Source organism: Triturus cristatus, chromosome 6, assembly GCF_964204655.1.
Source record: "Triturus cristatus chromosome 6, aTriCri1.1, whole genome shotgun sequence".
NCBI lineage: Eukaryota > Metazoa > Chordata > Amphibia > Caudata > Salamandridae > Triturus > Triturus cristatus.
This window is the reverse complement of record NC_140589.1, coordinates 533,256,606-533,278,704: the sequence shown is the minus strand read 5'-3', so window position 1 is coordinate 533,278,704 and position 22,099 is coordinate 533,256,606. Positions and strand designations below refer to the sequence as shown.

Sequence of the window (22,099 nt, the reverse complement as noted above, 5' to 3'; positions counted from 1 at the left end):
AAATAGTATGTAGGTAAACAATCGGTAATTATTACCGATTCGGTAAATATCGGTATTTATGAATAGGTATTTACCGAATCGGTAATAATGCATCCCTTCCCATTCATTCCTATGGGCCTGGAGGCCCATAGGAATGAATGGGAAGCCATTTACTATTACCGATTCGGTAAATACCGAATCGGTAATAGGGGAAGCATATTCATGGGTGGCAGGGTGTCACATTGACACCCTGTTGCACCCCTGATTCGTGCATGTGTGCACATGTGGCGCACATACATGCCCTAAGGGCATGTATGTCTGCCACATGGCACTTTTAAATCAGCCAAATATAGCTTTTTGAAAAGTATTCGTTATTTATCATCAACCTGTAGTTGGTGGTAAATACTGAATCCTTACTACTGAAATTCACTCACTTGAGTGCTCCCTACATATGATTTAAGGATTCGGTAATTTACCGAATCTGTATTTTACCGATTCGGTATTTTACCGATCCCTTACCGATTGGGTAAATTACAGAATCCTTAAATCATGCCTCCTACATCTCAAATGCCTAAATACCGGTCGGTAACGGGATGTTTACCGATTTTTGGCCGTTACCGACCGGTATTTAGCTACCTACATATGGCCCTAAGTCTTGTAACCAAACATTTATGGTTGAGGTCCGCGTCACACACCAGCATATGGCTACTATTTTTTCAGCCATCAGTAATGCCATGACCACATATCTAGGAGTGTGGGATGGCACATCGTAACATATCCTAGGTGAGCCAGCTCTGGGTCTGTTGTTATTCTGCTAGCAGCCATATCAGTTATAGTGCAGAAAATCTCATGCCAAAAATGCTTTAGAGAGATTCACATGTCCAGGCTAAATGGAAAAAATCTGCCCTAACAGCTCTGCATCTCAGGCAGCTATGGTGTCTGGAAGTGTATATCCTGAGCTGTTAGGAAAGTGTGAAATAAACCCAATGTAGGAACTCATAATGTAAAAGCTCGTGGTGGTGAATTAATTAAATGGATCTAGATTGTGAGCAGCGGCAAGCCCTTTTCCAGGCCTGATTAATATGTAATGAGACCCCATGTGATGTCCCTGTACATTCACGTAGAATCAAGAGACCCAACTAGTTGCATCGGGGGGACTCAACTATCGGTATAAATGGATCAATTCCTGAGGTTCTTTCAGGAACCTCAGGAAATCTTATTAAGCCGTTTGTCAAAGCCTCATACATGTGTAAGTAATGAGGGGTGACCTGTCACCACATTGTAAGAATTTATCGGGAGTCAGGAAATTGCTGTTAGGGTATAGGTGACCAAGTTATGTAAAGCCTGCATTCAACAAGGCACTTAGGACACTAATTTCTTCGTCAGTGGAGGAGAGGGTTATCTGCCAGTCTGAGAGCTAGGAAAGATATCAAAGGAAGTCCCATCAATGCCATCATCTTCCAGGTCCAGGTCGAGGCCATAATGGTGACAATCTCAGCCCAAGGGCAGGTCAAGCATTTTGGTAGCAAAGATGCAATGAGGCTATCTGTGATTTGCTCCTTCTCAGGAATGATGTATGGAAGTCGACTTTCACCATCTGATAAAGTGTCCCTGGGCTGCTAACTAATAGGCCTCTAGTTCAAAATAATACGTATTGTGAAGGAGGGGTATAAAAACCTGGTGAAGACAACCATTTTTTGAAGTGCCACTCACCCGGCCAGGGATAGCAGTAGTTTTATTCAGGTGTTTACTTGTTGCAGTTGGCCCAAGGGCCATATTTCAGCCTGACAATCTCCTTCCTCTTCCTGTATATGGCTATCCCACAGAGTCTGTAGCCCAGCGGATCACATACTCTAGCTCCGATAATTCCACATTGTCCGCCAAGGAGAATCTATCTGTCTTGTCACAGTTCACACTGATCCCAGAATACTCCCCATATTGCATTATCTACCACATTAGTGAGATAGGTTTTCCCAGGATGGCAGACAAATAAAATTATATCGTTAGCATGCATCGATAATAATATACAACCTGAACAGAATGCCAGTCCTCTCTGCAAATGGAAGTCCTGCAATCTCCTAGCTAGTGGATCCATAGCAAGTATAAATAATAGCCACGATAACAGACATCCCTGTCTTGAGCCACAGGTTGCTAGAAAGGGAGCAGAGCTAAAGTCATTAGTATGCACCCTGGCTAGTAAGGTGGAACAGAGAAGTTGTATGAAGTCTCAAAACCTAGCTGGGATGCCAAATCCCTTCACCACCGCCATCAGGAAGCGACATTCTGGGAGGTCAAAGGCCTTGTCAAAGACGTCTGCCACAGCCTTGATTTAGGGTTTAGCTGGTGCAATACTACAATCATGGTCCACAGGTTTAAGGCTTTGGTCCTATGAGGGCCAAAGCCGAACTGCGCCGAGGAGATCATCCCTTCCATCAGCAGGGACAATTAAGTAGCTATAGCCTTAGCTAGTATTTTATTATCCAGGTTCAATAGTGACAGTATGATGAACATTTAGAGTTATCTCCGCAAGGTTTAGGAAGTACTGTAATGCGGTAATGATTGTCTCTCATAATGTTGGTGCTAGTGTGCCTTCTTATAGTGCCTTGTTATTTACCAACAGGAGATAGGGAGCCAACATATACTTAAACTCCTAATAGAACTTGCAATGTGAGACCGTCCGAGCCAGAGGTCTTACTCCCAGCCAAGCTGTTGATAGCAGACAGCGTTTCATTTAGGGTTAGGAGGGAGTCAAGGAATTGCTTATGGCCATGGCAAGCCACACCAAAACCACTTCATCAAGTTAGCTCTCTATCTGGTCAGGAGTAACTGTAATACAGGAGGTATGCAGCTCTGTATAGTAAGTAGCGAAGGCATAGAGTATGTACTCATTAGAAGTATGCTAAATTCCCTCAGGTATAGTGATTTTTAGAATGTTGTTGCAATGACTATCTATCCTCAGAAGCAAGGCCACTGTACACCCCAGCCGCTCTCCCTCCTTGAGTCAATGAGCCTGTGCGTATCTGCCCAAATAGTGGACTTCCCTATCTGCCAATTACTTATACTATAGTAGGAGCAAATGTTGTCGCTGGAGAACATGTGCCTGTGTGTTGTCTAGCAGCTCACCCTCCTGGTGGTTAATGCCACCTTCGCAGAGCTGCAACTCCCGCTGTATTTCTCAAAGCATTCCGTCGTGTTTGGCGATGGCTAACCCTCGGATGTATGCTTTAAAGGACTCTGCAGGGTGGCCATGTGTGACACAGTACCATTATTAAGGTCAAAGTACTGTTTGATGAAGGTCTGCGTCTCCTCAAGGAATACAGGGTCATGCAAGGTATGCGGATGGGAACCTCCAGAGTACCATGGATAGGTTCAACCAGGACACTGTGACCCACAGATCCACCGCCGAAAGATCAAAGTGTTATAGGGTGGTGTGACACCACCTTCATCTACAAACTCACATCTGGAGTTACATGCCAGAAGTCTATCCGAGAGAAGAAATAATGGGTTGGGAAAAGAAGAAAAATGCAGTGGTCATGGAATGCCTGTGTCTCCAGATGTCTAACAAGGAGCACATGTCCATAATTTCAGTGATCGCTTCTAGCGCATGTAAATGTCTGGGGCCCAGCCCACTTAAGGAGTCTGATGTAGGGTTCAGGACCAGATGAAAATCCCCCCTCATCTGCCCGTATAATAGTAGTATTATCAGAGTAGTGTAATGTATGTCCCAGGCCGTAGCCACCTCCCTATAGTTTATACAATAGAGTAGTATCTGACTCATGCCCTATGCTATGATCTAAGTGGTCTGAATAGGAATCCTCAGGCTAGAATGTGCTGATGTCACAGTGACCCTAAGCAGTAGGTATGACAGTTGGAGGAGCATAGTGAAGGAAAGTAGATGCTGGATGCAGGAGGTCTTGTAATATAAATCAACTACTTATGTTTGCTTCACACTATAGTCACATTGTGTTCCTTCCTGTGGGTCCCTTGTTACACTGGCAACAAGAATGGGATGCTGATGACCCAGGAACAAATTATTGAGAAGAGACCTCAAAAACAAGTATTCTCTAATGACGCTGTTCCATCTTCATTGACAGCAGGAGAAACTTATTGAAAATGTGCGTTGGATGTAAGAGATACTTCCTTCCAACAGTTCCAGTGTGAGGTGAGATTGTGTTTGGCAACATTTCAGGCAGTATCTATCGTGACTGCATCTCACAGTTCCTCAATCCCAAGCAAGGGCAGGATTATAAATCAATGACCTGCCAGTGTCACGTTTATTTGCTGTCATAAGGCTAAACCAAGCGGGGCTGCCGTGTGGCAATATGTTTGGTTTAAAGTTAGACCACGTCGTTTTATAAACTACTTGTGTTTGCTCAACACTACGGCCTCATCATGTTCCTTCATGTGGGTCCCTTGTTACACTCCCTTTCTATCATGATATGTCCGGCTGTTAGCCGTCCCTCGGCCAGCCAAGTGACCAACGCCCCTAAAACGGTCATCTCGCCGCCGAAGCCGCCCAGCAAAAAGGCCGGTGAGTAACGCTGTCTCAAGGTCACTAGCGGCCCCAGTTGTGGCCGAGGCTTTGAGGTCTGCTTGCTTGCAGTGGCTAGGTCCCATGGCTCGGCCCCCATAAGTAGTGGGGGGACCCCAGTGAGTCCACAGCAGGATCGCCAATATCAGGGGTGCATCAGGCCTCCATCGGTATGTCCCGGTCAGCGAACCTGCCAAAGGAGGTGTCTGAAATAGAACAAGCTGGTTGTGGAGCTCAGTCAAGTGTAGCCATCTTAGCTGTGAGTCATGCCATTCCCCTCTCCCCAAACTCTTTAATATCCATTACTGAAGACTCTGAATCAAAACATTTGCCACCATATTCTTACAGGTCCAGCTCATTTGCAGTGGTGAGCTCATAGATGATTTGATAAAAGAAACTTTTTCTATCAATATTCCAAGTAGACCGGAGTAGTTCCTGGAGGGCTGCAAGAATCAAGGCTTCAGCCTGTGACTGGCCAAACTCTTTGACTTCTCACTGTTTTCGCTCTACCACCCCCTTATCCATCAGCAACGGCAGTCTAGGGGTGCAAAAAATAACTTTTCACATTTTGGCTCATCCTTTTATATTTGTTTAGGGAATTCGTGCTGCAGAATCCACTTGGAAATGAGGGGTGAAATTTCAGATAATGGAGCACTCATCAGTGGCTGTGACCATCAATCATTCATGGGATCCTCTCTCATAGCCCTCCCAACCTACAGTTCCAGCTGACCCCTACTGTACATCAGTCCGGCTATGTATGTTGTGGCTTTGGCTCTGATTCAGTGTGGGCCAGGAAAGGGAAGGTATTTACTGCACCTAGTAAATACCAACAACGCGGGTGCTGTATTTGTCATGAGTGAAAAATACCTACTATTGCAAGTTAAATCATAGGAAAATTATGTTTTATTTGCAGAATTGCTGTTTTTCACACTGAATTAGGCATGCACCTGAATTTAATGCATGTCTGTCCCTTAATACATTTTTGCAGGTTTGACCCTCAATTTATCAGGAGAAATTTGTATAGAATCGGTGTTTATCGCAAATCTCAGAATTCATATTCCTAGGAAAAAGGGTCTTTATGTAGGGATCAGAATTAAACATTTGACTTGGGATCAGGCCCTAAGAGTTATACCCATAAGATCAAAATAAGTCATTGATCATGGGTGCAATCATGGATCAAATGTTAAAATATTTCAAGATCAATTGATATTTTACCAGCTCACATCTTCACTAAAAAGTATGCTACGTCCTCAAAGATGAGTGTCCAAATATCAGTAGCAGCAGCTGTCTGTCTTGCCCAGTGGACCTGGTCTTTGCGTATATGTGACGTTTGCTTCAATGAGAATTAATTCAAGGCTAAGCAAGATGCAGCTGGGTCAATAGCTGAAGTGCGGTATCCATGCTGTGTGCCTACTTATTTCTCCAACTGCCACTCTCTGAGTAGTTCACCTATACTTTCAGCAGAAGATCAAGGACCAGCCAGAGATGATCTGCACTAGGGACTGAAACACTGGCTGTCATTCCATTACGAGACAGGGACAGAAAAAGGAAAATCAAAGGGTTGCCCATGCTTAAACAGACTTGGGAGCGGCCAGGGATTGAACTCCCCAATATAGAACTCTACCACCTTGCAACTCACCTGCAGCATCTGGTCCACTGTTTGGATCCGGGAGAGAACAGGGAAATGTATCTACTGAAAGGCTCTCATGGAGACCTGACATTTCAGGAGCTGCTTATGAGAAGTGCAAGAGTCACGGCAGAAATGCCTTTCCTGATACGTCATGTATGTCGGTTATGGGAATGAGAGCTAACAAGAGTACTGCATTGCACCACTTATGCGCGAGAGGTATCACTGTGGGTGCGGAGGTGATGTCTGTGCAGAAGTGAAAAGACGGAGGCAGTTCGCTCATGGGAGACCTATTTTTTGACGGCCAATTCATTACACAAGAGGACACAATAGATTATTTTGCACTAGGGGTGGAACAGTATCTGCAATATGGGAAAATATTGGCGACGCACTAGAGATATGGCCATGTTTTTCTGTGGAACCAGTGCCCTCAAGGACATTGATGGCACTGCTTGAGCTGTCCAGGCTTGCAGATTGATCTCACCTTGTACTGTGCACTGGGAGAAGACCTGCCCACAATGGTACCCAAGGTGCACAAGAAATGGGAAGGATTGGCTGGGTGAGGCCCTATCCCACCAGGACGGGGAGACGGTCCACATGGGTGCGTACTGGAAGCTCTAATGCATGTTTTAAATTAATGCAATACAATTACAAGCACCAGTCATACCTTTCGCCAAAGACATTGCATTGCATATATACCTCCTGGTCAGTCTACTGTGCTAGACGTGGTTCTCTCGCCGCAGACTTTATGCATGTGGTGTGGCAATGCTCCTGGATAAAGCCCTACTGGAGGGAAGTGTGGGACAATCTGAACAGGACGACAGGTTGGGAGGTGCCACACACCCCACGGGCAGTGTTGCTGGGACTGAGTCCGACTCCCGCAAAAAAGACACTTAGCCGCAAGTTCCTCTTAGTAGGCTTGATATAGGCGAAGCAGAGTATTGCTATCAAATGGATGAGTGCATGGTTCCTCAGCTAAGCTGACTGGCCCCGAATGGGTGGCAGAAGAAGTCAGGATGAAACATGTGAGGAGGTACGAGCATCTGGAAGACGACCTGGTTGTGGGCGTCAGTTAATGTTAACTGACCTGCGTGATGTGGCAGACACTAGTGTGACATTGGGGGACCAAGGGAAAGAGGACTGTGTGCAACCGTGATGTGTCCTGACATGGGCTGGAGAGCAGGAATGAATACCCTGAACCGGGCTAACAGCCAAAATACACCAGGGAGTGGTAAGAGTAACTACAGAGACCACTGACGCAAAGTCCAGTAACTGTACCATGTACTTCAGTGAAGCTAAACACATGCAGTAGTAATGTATATTGAGGCAGGAGAGCAGCATGAGGAGGGGGGCCCGGGAGGGAGTTGAGAGAATTGCCAATATGTTGAATATTCTTTGTATTTCTAAGACAATATAGGTTGAAACGCTGGAACACCAGTGCAGTGTACTGATCCTATGAAAATCCATGAAGGATATATCTTTGTATTAAAACTTTTTCCCACTTCATCCTACCAGTAGTTGCATCGCCCTACATGAATGTCCACTGGCTTCAAAATAATTTTACTATGATTTAAATGAAAGGAAATTATAAACATTTTTAAAACCATATATATATATTTTAATAAAAATGTCTTTCTGTATACCTCATCAACCAATATATTCAAAGATAATTAACACATTTTAAAATAATTAACATTGCAAAATCAGACAAAACAATGAGGTTACTATTTTCAAACACAGTGAAAATTGTCATAGACTACACAATTTTCAGAGACTCACACTCTTTAAATACATAATACCAACACATGTAACACAATGTTTTCCGGGCCTCCTTTGTTTCAGGAATGTTAATGTACACATTCAGCCTTCTGCATAAGAAACTGGATTATTCCTAAGCTGGTTTCTGCTGCCTACCCTCACCCTACTCACCTTTTTCTAGAAAGCCTTCGTTTCAACTTGATTTACTATGCAATACGTACATTTCTTTAAACAATGTACTCATGTAGCTCCTCAAAGATTTAAAGACAAAGCATTAACTTTTGATGTAAGCAGGGAGAGTGAGAAATAATCATCTACTGGCTAAATTGCACAACCAGGAAACCTAGGGTGAATGCTTGACAAACTGTATAATCCTGGACAATTACCTGATTTCATGATGCCTCCTTTTCCTTTATTACCATATTTGAGAGCACCTTGAAATACTTCAGCTGATGTGCACTGCATCAAAACCTTTCTTGCAAAAGTTGCAATAAACTTTAATATTGCTTCATCCGTAAGAAAAACCTACAACCTCCATGGGGGAAAAATGACAGCTGCCTTGCCTCTCACTAATGGCATCATCGTTTGACGGGGGATTCATATTTGTAAGTTCTAAAAAAAAAATTTTAAAAAAAAGATTTTCATGACAAACATATTGACGGCTTGTATTATCGTTGGAGCTGCGGACAGGCTAACTAGTCAGGAAAGGGAGTAGCTTTGAAGTAAGTTGGACTATAAACGTTCCTTCCCCCGTTTGAGCTCATGAGGCCAACATTTGGCATAATACATATCTACAAGAAACATTACCAATTGGGTATTGTATATTGATGCAGTGGTTTAAGTATTTGTTTTCACTGTTTTCACTATGGTATTACAGTACGACACTGACGTCATTGTTGATGTATTTACATTCTGTGTTCTGGCCCGTGCGAGGTTTATGCATCATTGGGGGTTCGATCGGTTACCGGCAGTTGCTGACCGAGCCTCTGAGGGTGCGACGCTCCTGGCCGCGGCTGAAGTTTTTACCTGAAATGAACCTTATCTTCTGAAGGATACGTCTTCTTGTCAGAGTATTCATCCTTCACATATTGGCATGACCAGGAATTCAGTCTTCAGCCACACGCATCTGATGAATTGAGGAAACCCGCGCAGTGTCCTGTTCGGCATTGATTTACAGCCCCAGAGAATCTTTCCAGATAAGCAGAGAACCACGGATTCGAGGGGGCGTATTATCGTCAGCTGGTAGGACTAATTTTAATGGTATTCGGTTTGTTCTAGGTGCAAGATTTGGCCAGGGCAGGCGTTACCTTTATTCACTGCACCGCGCGCCGTCACAGTGTTTGAACACGTAGCACGAGCTCACTCAGCGCGCTCCAGTTCCACGCGCAACTCAGCTCCTCATTACAGGAGGCATAAAACGTGCATTCTCTGCTGAAGTGGAGCACGGCGCTCGCGCTCACTCTGCGCGCTCCAGTTTCTTACGCAGTCTCAGCGTGTCATTTCAAAGAGGCAGAGAAAGCAGACTCAGCGCATCATTTCAAAGCGGCATATAAAGCTGCATTTTTGACTGGTAAATGTGCAAGATTCAATTTACTATGGCTTAAACGATCAGCTGATTTCAAGCCACGGTGATGCGCACACCTTAATTGGATTATCTTGTTACAGAAATTTATTACGGCGTTTCATTTGCGCACTACGGTGATGCACACACCTTATTTTTTTTTTAAATATTAAAAAGCAAACGGTTTCACACTTATTGTCTAATTATTTTGGAAGCTTTTCATCAATTTAGTTATCCACGGTTTTTCAAATTTATTCTTCTTCTTTATTAATAATGGCTATGGCTACTCCCAATCAAATTACACAACCGCCACCTTTTCTAGCTAAACCAGGCAAACCTAGTTTACCTTGGGAGGAGTGGTTTTGTTTATTTGAAAACCACTTAGTGGCTATAGATGCTACGGAGTATTCATCTGCTCGTAAATTTGCCCTCCTTTTTGGCAGTTCAGGTTTGGCTGCACAGCGCATTTTTCAAAGCCTACCTCCTATCCCTCCTCCTACTGGTCAATCGGGAGACAGGCAATGGAACACTTATTTGGAGGCTATAGCTAGACTTAAGAAACAATACTCTGAACCTCCTAATATAATGCTGGAAATACATAAGTTTTACAAACGTAAACAGAGTAAGGAAGAAAAGGAGGAGGAGTATATTTCAGCGCTGAGGGTCCTTGCTACCACTTGTGGATTTGGTCCTTTATCAGACCACCTCATTCGTGATCAGTTTGTGTTTAATTGTGCATCGCACAAAATTAAGGAAAGGATTCTAAGTTGCAAAAATCCATCACTCTCCGAAGTAATAGACATGGCTTTAAGTATAGAGCGTTCTACAATATCTACTAAAGTCATGCAATCTAACCCTATCTCTAAAGTTAATTCGATTTCTGAGTCGGAGACAGACTGTCAAAGTCTTCATAAAATAATAGCCAACCATATTGCTACAGATGCGGATCGAAAATGCACATTGGAAATTTTCTAGGGTGTCCTGCTCTAGGCAAGCGTTGTTCTATGCGTAAAAAAATGGGACATTTCCAAAAACTCTGAAGAGGCCAAAGGAAATCGGTCACAGTCCGAAGTGTAGACATTGAAATAGACCATTGTACAGAGTCTTTGGATAATCTTCTCTTGACAGTGGATTACACAAAGGACCCCTTAGAGATTAAAGGCCCCTTATGTTTTGCATTAATTGACGGTAAAGAAACCAGTGTCATGGCGGACTCAGGATCCCCCAATTACAATTCTTTGTGACTCTTATTTTTTGGAGAACTGGTGAGGAAGAGTTTCTCTGTCAGAATCCGATGTCAATCCGAAGGCCTTTGGCGAGAAAGACTTAGACATGTTGGGATTTTTTATGTCTGATGTTGTAATTTTAGGAAGAAAAATTAACACTAAAGTTTATGTAGCAGTCAAGGGAAAAAACATTGTGGGCTGGAAGGATCTAGCACGTTTGGGCTTGTGTTTAGTCCCAGGGGATGTAAACCCTATAAGAGTTAAAGAAAAGCCAGTTTGTAGTCTGGATGAACTAACTATAGATTTAAAAAGTTTAATGTCTGAATTTAAGTCAGTGTTCAGTGATCAAATCGGTTGTGTGAAAGAGTTTAAGCACAAGATAAGGTTGGTACCGAACGCAATACCCGTGGTTCATAAGGTCAGACCAGTCCCCTTGAGTGCTAGAGAAGAATTAAAAACCATGTTGGAGGGATTATGTTCACAGGGTATAATCCAAACCACGGAGTGTTCACAGTGGGTGGCCCCCATTGTGGTCGCTCGTAAAAAGACAGGGGAAATTAGACTCTGTGCAGATTTGAGGGGGCTCAATAAAAACATTGTAGTTGACTGCCACCCCCTCCCCAAGATTCACGACCTACTGGCGAATTTGGGGGGAGCTAGGTGGTTTTCATTGATCGATCTAAAATCTGCCTATCATCAGATCCCGCTAACTGAGGAGTCTCAAGAACTAACAACATTTGTTACACCTTTCGGTGCATACAAGTTCCTAAGACTTCCCTTTGGCCTAGCATCCACAGCTAGTGTCTTTCAAAGGTTGATAGATAACGTCTTTAAAGGGATAAAAGGCATTCAGGCGTACCTGGACGATTTACTGATTTTTTCTAAGGATTCAGTAGAACATGTTGAACTGTTGAGAAAGGTATTGTCTACTTTAGGCAAACATGGTATGACCGTAAGAGCTGATAAGTGCAAGTTTGGGGTGAAAGAGCTGGATTATCTAGGCCACACAGTGTCTTTTAAAGTTATTACCCCGAAGTTTTCTGTGGTCAGGGCTCTCAAGGAGGCAAAACCTCCTTCAGACAAAGATACACTTCGCTAATTTTTGGGCCTTGCTGAATACTATGTGAGGTTCGTACGTAACTATGCACAAATTGTGGAGCCCCTTAGAGTGTTACTCAGGAAAGGTCAAAAATGTGTTTGGTCTCAAGATCTGGAGGAGTTGTTTGCCAAGGTAAAAGATCTCATCATTTCTGCACAAGCATTACATGCTTTCCGTGATGATTCTCCATCGGTCATCACAGTGGATGCTAGCATGAGTGGTCTGGGGCAGTTCTTAGTCTGAGATTGAATGGCAAAGAACAAACGGTGGCGTTTGCTTCGAGGTCTCTGAAATCTTTTGAAAAACATTATAGTACAATTGAACGGGAAGCTTTAGCTTGTGTGTGGGAGGCTCAAAAATTTAAGATGTATATTTGGGGCCGGAAATTCGAAATTCTTACTGATCACAAGCCCCTTACATTCATTTTTTGTAAGGTCCCTAATAATAACATGTCAGCAAGATTACAAGAAAATAATTTTGACATGAAACATATCCAAAGGGGTAAGAATTTTCAGGCGGACTGTTTGTCTAGGATGCTGATGGAGAAAGACGATGGGGATGATGTGGAAGAGGATGATATAGAATTTGTGGCTGTGCTTGAAGCAATAGAAAACTGTAATGCAGTTATTTCAGAGTCGGAATGGAAAACTGCATGTATCAATGATACTATTTTGTCAAAAGTTATGGAATATTCTTCGTCTAAATGGCCTGATACAAGGAATTTGTCAGGTGAACTAAGGAATCTGTCTTTAGTAGCAGATGAAATTTCTGTTAAGGATGGTTTAGTATTACGAGGTGATAAGTTTATACCCCCAAGTTGTTTAAGAAATGCGTTAGTCAAGATTGCTCATGAGGGACACCTCGGGGTGTCTAAGACATGCATTAAAATCAAGCTACATTTTTGGTGGCCTGCTTTAGATGCTCAAGTGAGAAGTATGGTGGATGGATGCGAAGAGTGCTTGCTATCAGATAAGCACTGGAAACTCCCAAAGGTACCTTTACATCCCACAGAATTTCCTGAGAAACCTTGGGAAAAAGTGGGATTGGATTTTTCTGGGCCATACAATGTCCTTAATGAGTCATCGAGAATTTTGATTCTAGCAGTGGATTACCATTCTAAATGGATGCATGTGAGGGTAAGTCAGGAGAAAATGAAAAGGTAATTTGATGGAGGGTGTTCTCCCAACCAATGTTGAAATTGCGGTGGGTGATTGGGTTTTGTTTAAAAAACCCTGTAAAGTTAGAAAAGGAGAGTCTATCTTTTCGAATCCTGTTCTTGCTTGTAAATTCAGTAAAGGTGCTGCGTTTCTCAAAGGTAAAGGCTGGTAGAACAAAAGACAATTGATTAAAGTTAGTAAGGTTCAATCTGATTTAATTAGGGGTAAGAAAACTCCAGTGACGGAGGATGAACTTGATTGGTCCTATTGGTTGCATAATCAAGAAAAACAAGAACCTTCAAAGGAACAAATACTTTTGCCAAGTAATTCACCTGTAGGTAATGAATGTGAAAGTAATGAAAGTAGTTCACAAGGTTATCGTGTTAGAAAGCTACCTTCGAGATTCAAGGATTTTGTTACATTTTAATGCTGATTAATTTTTAATTTTTTGTTTATACAGGGGGGAGGTGATGTAGTGGTTTAAGTATTTGTTTTCACTGTTTTCACTGTGGTATTACAGTATGACACTGATGTCATTGTTGATTTATTTAAATTCTGTGTTCTTGCCCGTGCGTGGAGTGTGCATCATTGGGGGTTCGATCGGTTACCGCAGTTGCTGACCGAGCCTCTGAGGGTGCGGCGCTCCTGGCCGTGGCTGAAGTTCTCACCTGAAATAAATCAATCAATCAATCAAGTAACTTGTAAAGCGCACTACATACCCGGGCGGGTTTCAAGGCGCTTGGGGGGGGGGGGGAAGGCTGTTACTGTTCGAAGAGCCAGGTCTTGAGTTGTCTCCTGAAGGTCAGCAGGTCTTCGGTTTGGCGTAGGTGGAGGGGGAGGGTGTTTTAAGTCTTGGCGGCGCGGTGGGAGAAGGATCTGCCTCCGGAAGTAGTTTTCCGGATGCGTGGGACCGTGGCCAGGGCGTGGTCGGCGGAGCGGAGTTTTCTGTTGGGTACGTAGAAGGAGAGTCGGCTGTTGAGATAGGCTGGGACGGTTTTGTGGAGTGCCTTGTGTGCGTGGATCAGGAGCTTGAAGGAGATTCTTTTGTCGACGGGGAGCCAGTGCAGGTTCTTCAGGTGTGGGGTGATGTGGTCGCAGCGCGGGACATCGAGGATCAGGCGTGCAGAGGCATTCTGGATTCTCTGTAGTCTGCTGATGAGCTTGGACGAGGACCCGGCGTAGAGGGCGTTTCTGTAGTCGAACCTGCTGCTGACCAGGGCCTGGGTGACTGTTTTGCTCGGGTTTGTATGGATCCATCTGAAGATCTTGTGGAGCATGCGGAGGGTGTTGAAACAGGTGGAGGAGACTGCGTTGACTTGTTTGGTCATGGAGAGTTTCGAGTCGAGGATGACTCCCAGGTTGCGTGCGTGGTCGGTGGGGGTCGGGGGGGACCCCAGTGATGTGGGCCACCAAGAGTCGTCCCAAGCGGAGGGGTTGGACCCGAGGATGAGGATTTCCGTTTTTTCTGTATTCAGTTTGAGGCGGCTGTCTTCCATCCCGTCAGCGACGGCCTTCATTCCCTGGTGGAGGTTGGATTTGGCGGTGAGGGGGTCCGTGGTGAGGGAGAGTATCAGCTGAGTGTTGTTGGCGTAGGAGATTATGTTGAGGTCGTGTTGTCGGGCGATGCGTGCTTGTGGTGCCATGTAGACGTTGAACAGCGTCGGGCTGAGGGAGGATCCCTGTGGGATACTGCAGATGATCTTGGAGGCCTTGGAACGGAACGGGGGGGGGAGGCGGACTCTCGGAGTTCTGCCTGAGAGGAAGGAGGTGGTCCAGTCCAGGGCCTTGTTTCGGATCCCTGCGTCGTGGAGGCGCGTGCGTAGTGTGCGGTGGCAGACGGTGTCGAAGGCGGCGGAGAGGTCTAGGAGGATGAGGGCCGCCGTCTCACCGTTCTCACGCAGGATCCTGATGTCGTCTGTGGCGGCGATGAGGGCAGTCTCGGTGCTGTGGTTGCTGCGGAATCCTGATTGTGATGGGTCTAGGATGTTGTTGTCTTCGAGGTGTCGCGTGAGCTGGGTGTTTACTATCTTCTCGATTACTTTAGCTGGGAACGGGAGCAAGGAGATGGGCCGGAAGTTCTTGAGGTCGCTCGGGTCTACCTTGGGTTTCTTCAGTAGGGCGTTGATCTCTGCGTGCTTCCAGTTCTCAGGAAGGGTGGCGGTCTCGAAGGAGAGGTTGATGATTTTGTGCAGGTGGGGTGTGATGGACTTGCTGGCTTTGTTGAAGATGTGGTGTGGTAGGGGGTCGGATGGGGAACCGGAGTGGATTGATCCCATGGTCTTGATTGTGTCCTCGATGCTCACGTTGGCCCAGGTTGTCAGGGTGTCGTGGGCGGTGGGGTGCGGTGGGTTTGGTGCGGTGTGGTCAGCAGGGGTCGTCCGGGGTCTGAATCTGTCATGGATGTCGGTGATTTTCCGGTGAAAGAAGGTGGCGAGTGAGTCGCACAGGGCTTGTGATGGTGGGATGTCGTTGGCGTTGGAGCTGGGGTTGGAGAGTTCCTTCACGATGGTGAAGAGCTCCTTGCTGTTGTGTGCGTTGTTGTCAAGGCGGTCTGTGAAGGCGGTCTTTTTGGCGGTCCTGATGAGGTGGTGGTGGTTGCGGATGGCGTCTTTGTAGGCAGTGTGGCTTTCTGGCGTCTTGTTGCTGTTCCGTGTGTTTTCCAGTTTCCGGCAGGTGCGTTTGGAGTCGAGGACTTCCGGGGTGAACCAGCTGACTCTTCTGGTAGGGTTTTTTAGCGGCGCGATGGTGTTGGCGCAATCGTTCATCCAGCGTTCGAGGGAGAGTGCACCATCATCCGGGTTGGTGGGGTTCATCGGAGGGTTGAGTGCGAGGCTTGTCTGTAGTTGTTCTTCAGTGATTTTTCCCCAGCGGCGGCGGGGGGTCTGTAGGGTGCGGTGGTGTGTGAGTGGTTTTCGGAAGGAGAAATGGATGCAGTGGTGGTCAGTCCAGGTGAGTTCGGAGGCGTGGCTGAAGGAGACGTGGGGGCTTGATGAGAAGATTGCGTCAAGTGTGTGGCCGGTGATGTGGGTCGGCGTTGTGACGAGCTGTTTGAATCCGAGGTTGGCGAGATTGTCGATCAGGGTGGAGGAGTTGCTGTAGTTGTTGTTCTCCAGTTGATAGTTCAGGTCTCCGAGGAGGATGTAGTCGGTGGAGGTCAGCGCGTGCGTGCTGATGAGGTCGGCGATGGAGTCCCAGAATTGAGGCCGGGGTCCTGGTGGTCTGTAGACGAGGGTGCCTCTTAGGGTGGTCTTGGGGTCTGTGTGGATCTGGAAGTGCATGTGTTCGGCGGTGCTAAGGGTGTCGTTGGTGTTTGTAGAGATGTTGATGGTGTTTTTGTGGACGATGGCGATAAATAAACCTTATCTTCTGAAGGATACGTCTTCTTGTAAGAGTATTCATCCTTCACAATTGTATTTATTTCTACTCATTGAGGATACTCACATGAGAGTCATTTTTCAATAGGAGTGGCACAAGGGATTAGGTGGTCCTGACGAAAAGCCTTGGGGTAGGGCTTGAAACATGTAGACCTTTGAAATACATGCACATAACCATATGTCTTTCAATTTCCCCCTTTTTAACCATGCCAGCTGGAGGTAAGAATAAATCATTTTCCCTACTTAGCCAGAAATGTTTACTTTATTTCTCATTAGATAAGACCCTCCCACTCTTCTACCTCCCCATTCTTCATAGTATAACATCAAAGTGCTCCCACGTATTTGTCGTTTGCAGCACGCCCCATTCTGCAGGGGGACGGGAAGAACCCTATGATGAAGCATGCCACCAAGGAAACCTTGGTGGGTGGGGTTTATTTTAAGAAAACGTTCTGTTTTCTACCTAATAGAAAGAGTAGAAAGATAGTCCAACGAAACGGACGGACTCTCTTTGGTTATTACGGCTCGTATTATGGTTCTGTATATTTGCTGAGTCGCCCACGTCTAGATGCACGTACCCTCATAAGTACTGTTTTTGTTCATAGGTATTACCGAAACACATTGTGGAAGAATGCATGCCATTGACCGTCTGCTGCTCAAAAAAGGACAAACATGGAAATGTTCTGTGTCAAGCGTGCAATATTTGAAGGGCGGCAATCGCTGCAGCGCTTTAGAGTGATTTTAGCGGATGATGGTCAGCACAATGAACTGCGCTTACCATCATCCGCCACTCTGCGTGTCATCATCAATATCACATCAAAACACAGCCAGAGGAGACGAGCACAACCCTGCACTGGCTGGCAGCGGGCTTATCTCAGATGGATTTGGGATTGAAAAGCGATATGATTGTTAATGTTCTCACGTAAAGAACTGTTTCTGTTGATAACCCACTGAGGCTCTCTAAAAAGCATTAAACCGACGACAAGGAGAGAAGGGGACTGTCAGAAAGGCAATGATGATGCATGGGATCAAGTTGCGGTTACCACCTGTCGCAGAGAAAAACAGCTGCCACTTGTTTGTGTTTTGAGGTTCTGGAAAAGGCCAGGAGCTGACCCTTGAACAGCAGTTTGCCACTTTTAGCTGCACAATCAATTTCGGAACAGTGTAGAAAGCGTTAGCATTCTTTTGAAGTGTATTCATTTTGTAGGTGCTGCTTTCAGTTAAGTGTCTTACAGTGGGGCAAAAACGTGATTTTAAATTATTTCTAGATGTATTCTTACATTTGTAATCATCAATGTACTTTCTCGGTCTTGTTGATATATACTGCTACTAATTGACAAGATGAAAATGAATAAAAATCTGCTTACAAAAAAAAAAATCTATGTACTTTATCGGCCAGTTAAATTGCGGTCAGATAGCAACCCTAGGATCAACACAGAGCGCTGCTGCATAGGTCGCACACCCTGCCTGCTCACACGTGCACATGCCGGCAGGATGTCCCTCACGCAGCCCTGCACGCTGCCTGCGAGCGGGCAGCCCGTGCTCACCTGGTCTCCGGAAACGTGCAGCCGCGAAGAAGGCATAAAGCATCGCATGCGCAAGTCCACCTTCAGTGATGCTAATGAGATGCGTGAACCCCGGCAGGGCACACGCTCCAAAGGCTTCAATGCAGCGGGCGGGGCAGACGTAAGCTCGGTCGTGGAAATGGCCAGTCCGACCTGAACGCATTGAGTGATTTACTTCATTTAAGTAGTGACGGGAAGTTATCCCTTTGAATACGTTACATCTCATGATTGTGGCCAAAATAGCAAATCATTGAGGAGCAAGGGTCAAACTGACTGACCTTGTCTGTTAAAAATACGAATCAGCACAACGCGGTAAGCTCTCTTGAATTATCAACTTTTCAGAGGGCGCCTTTATTCAATAGATGCGTCAGTCGGGGGTGGAGGTCAGAACGAGGGCGCCCCTTTCTCTCAAAGGGTGCCTTGATCCGCGAGATGCGCCCATTAAACACATTATTCTTTTTCCATTCTCAATGCAGCGGTAGACTCAGCATACTTACTTGATAACTGTGCCTTTGGTGCCCCCTGCTGTTGTAAGCATGACTCGAGTGGTTAAACTCACACGCAGATCGCCCTGGTCAAGCCCCAGCAGCTCCGAGCAGCATTCCAGTGACTGGCTAGATTTGTTCTTCAAGGTACACCCACCTGGTGAACAAATCAAGAAACGAGTTGAAATAATAAATCCGAATAATGCCGAAAATAGTAGTCCTATCACAGTAAAATTAGGTCTCCACACACCTCAGTCAAAGTTCAAGGTTGGTTCAAGGTTTTTATTAGAGACTTAGATCTTACAATGAGATGTATAATATACAGAATTACATCTCGTAGTACAGCTTTAAGAAGGAGCAAAAAATGTAATCATTCTACAACACATTAGTTCCTTAATTGGAAAAGTTATCGCCATGGCAGCTACTGTAGTTGAAATGCCATATTTTTAATAAGCGGTTTTAAAAATCTGTATTGAAGAATTTTTAAGGCAGGACAGGTGAATATAACATGTTCAATGGTTTGTACAACATTAGAACATAAGGTGCACATTCTTTCGATCCAATTTTGCATTCTGCCATGCACAGTTTTTAACGGTAAACATTTCAGTCTACATAGCATTATACATCTTCGCACTCTATGTTCCAGATTCCAGCTCAAATATACTTGAGGGTCTGCTACGGGCATGATTGAATAATACAAAGGAAACAACGTTTTGCTCTACATATCTCTATATCATTTTCTGTGGAGCAAATTTTCATATTTTAGATATGGTATGACACCCGTAACCTGCAGGACGACTTTGTGGAGTACTTTCTTCTCTGCTCCAAGCGTTGTAGAGAGTTCATCTGTTGATCCCCAGTGGTACTGTGGTAATTGTTAGTAAGTTTACCATAACAAATCAAATAGAAGCGCAGGTGATTCTGAACCTAATGTTTATTTGATTCTTTAATGTGACGCTTTACACACTTATAATTTAAAACATATCTACTGTAGTTTTATCATTTTGGTCTTGATTTGTTTAGAATATATAAGCTATTTTTATAAAACCTGTGTGGGTCTTTTTGTGGTGTATTCATTGTGTTACTATGTCTGTGTGTTGCACAAATACTTTACATATTGCCTACTATAAGCCTGCGTGCTCTGTGCCAAGCTACCAGAGGGTCAGTACAGGTTATCTTACGTGTGTATCTAGCTTACCTTGACTAGAATGGTGGATTCTGCCTGGCTTAGGTGCATACCCCAGCCAACCAGAAACCCCATTTCAAACACCTCTGCTCATGGTTTTGTCTGCACCCTGCACTCTCTCAATCTCTGGCTCCTCTGTTTGTTCTCCCTGCCACAGCGTGATCCGCAGCTCAGTCTTGCTACTTTTGCTCCTTCACCCCATTTTCTTCCTCTTAATTTCCGATCACTTCCTTGACTAGGCTTTTTCCTCTTTTGATCTGAAGCTCTTTGCCACCTCAGCACTTTTTTACGCTCTTTTCTATTTATTCAGAGCATTTTTACCCTTTTTAAATTTTAAGCCCTTAAGCTCTTTTGCTTTGCAGCTGCTGTTCCTCGTGCAATCTTTGCTACCCTTTACCCTGTGCCCTCCCATGCCTTTTTTCCACCTCCTGCCTCCCCCTGCCCCTCACACGCTTCTTCTCCCACGACATCTTCTATTTTTCTTGCTCACCTGCTCAGTCCCACCCACTTCCCAGTGATCCTCCCCACTCCAAGAACCTACTTAATGGTGGCCTCTGCGCATGATTGGTGCACCAAAGAGAAGCCTACTTGCACTTAGCACCACAAACCCTCCAGCTATACAGCACAGCACTCCTTCATTCGCTCAACCTGGGACGCTTCTCCCCAGCTACTGCCACACAGCGACACACAACACAGACAGACCCTTAACCTGCACCCACTTCTGCTTCACATGCAGCCACCACTCACACAAGCATGTCACCAACACAGCACCACACCCAACAACAAACCAGGAACCCAACACTCACTAACATACATGCTACTCAACATCCGCTCGCTCAGCAAACATGCAACCAAAATCTGTGATCTGCTAAACAGCGACTGACCAGACCTCCTCTTCATCACAGAAAACTGACTAAACTGATCATCGGAACCCAACATTACCACGGCATTCCCAGAAGGCTACAGGATAGCATGGCAGGGGCTCATGATCATCTACAAAGACACCATCAAGTGTACCACAACCACAGATAACACAATTGCTTTCATGGAACATCAACAATTCAAACTGCAAATCTCCAACAAATTCACCCTAAGCGGAGCCCTCATCTACCTTCCACCACAACAATTAGCCAGCTCCACAACCCTCATCACAGACTTCATCACCCCTTCACCACTGATTTGAAAGTCTTCATACTCCTTGGGGGCCTCAACTTCCACCTGAAAGACTGAACCCACCCCAGCTCTACAGCACTCCTAGAAAGATTAACTAACCCAGCTCGTCAGAGAACCCACGCACACCGATGGACACACGCTTGACTCCATCATTACCACCTTCAACTGCATCAAGTTCAACTCAACTTTACCCCTAACTTGGATCGACTACTGCATTGTTCACTTTCAAGTGAACACACTGAAAGACGATGCACCCACCGTCAGCCTACCCAGCCAGAGCAAAAACTCTGAATCAGAGTGGTTCAAAGCCATCTGCATGGGCCATACCAACCCCACAAACAACATCAAGGACATTAACAAATTCAACAACTGGATCAAGAACTGTGCAGACTCCCTCCCAACAGCAGCAAAGAAATCTGCTCAATCATCAAGGATTACACTACATATATAGCCTCCATCAACAGCATCACCCATTCTAAAGAACTGTGCGACAACCTATCCAACTTTGTCAACACTAAAATCGCGAACATCTACAGCAACTTCGCACTCCAGTCAGACCTCAACAAATTCATCACTGACCTGCTTATCACCAATGAAGACAGACAACCACCTGAACGCATGGAAGACCCTTACCAGTGAAGGGATAGCCACTATCATGAAGACTGTCCACTTGGGGGCACTAACAGATCCCTGCTCCCACCACATATATATGCTCAGTGCATCACCAGTGAGCAGAACAATCAGCCACATTCTGAACCTCTCCATCACTACTGCCACTGTACCAGAAGAATTGAAGCATGCAGCAGTCACCACTCTTCTCATGAAATTATCAGTCAACCCCAGCCGGCTGGCAAACGTCTGTCTTAGTTCTGTGATTCTCTACCCAGCAAAAGTAAACGAAAAGGCCATCAACAAACAACACACAAGCCACCTCGAGCGCCACCTGGACAGTACAAAGTCAGGCTTCAGAAAGAATCACATCATAGAAACTGCTCATCGCAGCCACTGACATCAGGAGTATTCTAGTCCAAGGAAAAACAGTATGTCTCACCCTGCTTGTCGCATGGCTTTCGACTTGGTCTTCCACCATAAGCTCATCAGAAGACTTCATAAGATTGGTATCCAAGGACCAGCACTCAACTGTATATGCTCCTTCCTCAAGGGACAAACCCCAAGTCAAACTGCCCCCTTTCACAGCAGACGCCAAGAACCTAATAAACTGAGTCCCCCAAGGAACATTTCACAGCCCGACCTTGTTCCACATTACCTCCTTGTTAGTCATCCTCGCCACATGACTAACGAAATGAGCTTCAGCTCCACAACAGAACCCGCCAAAGCAAAAGTTAGCCTCCCATGCCTCCCATCCCTTCCCAACATGGCC

General features: G+C 45.2%; 1 protein-coding gene across 9 annotated transcripts in view; it reads right to left on the bottom strand.

Annotated features, from left to right (window-relative positions):
* The window catches only part of MYO6 (myosin VI), an 856,486-nt gene that overhangs the window by 389,629 nt on the left and 444,758 nt on the right, over positions 1-22,099 (bottom strand). For all 9 annotated transcript variants that reach the window (XM_085610973.1, XM_085610975.1, XM_085610976.1 and 6 more), the window contains exon 12: positions 18,372-18,516. In XM_085610973.1, coding sequence (XP_085467099.1) covers positions 18,372-18,516 — 145 coding nt within the window. The remainder of the gene's footprint in view (positions 1-18,371; positions 18,517-22,099) is intronic.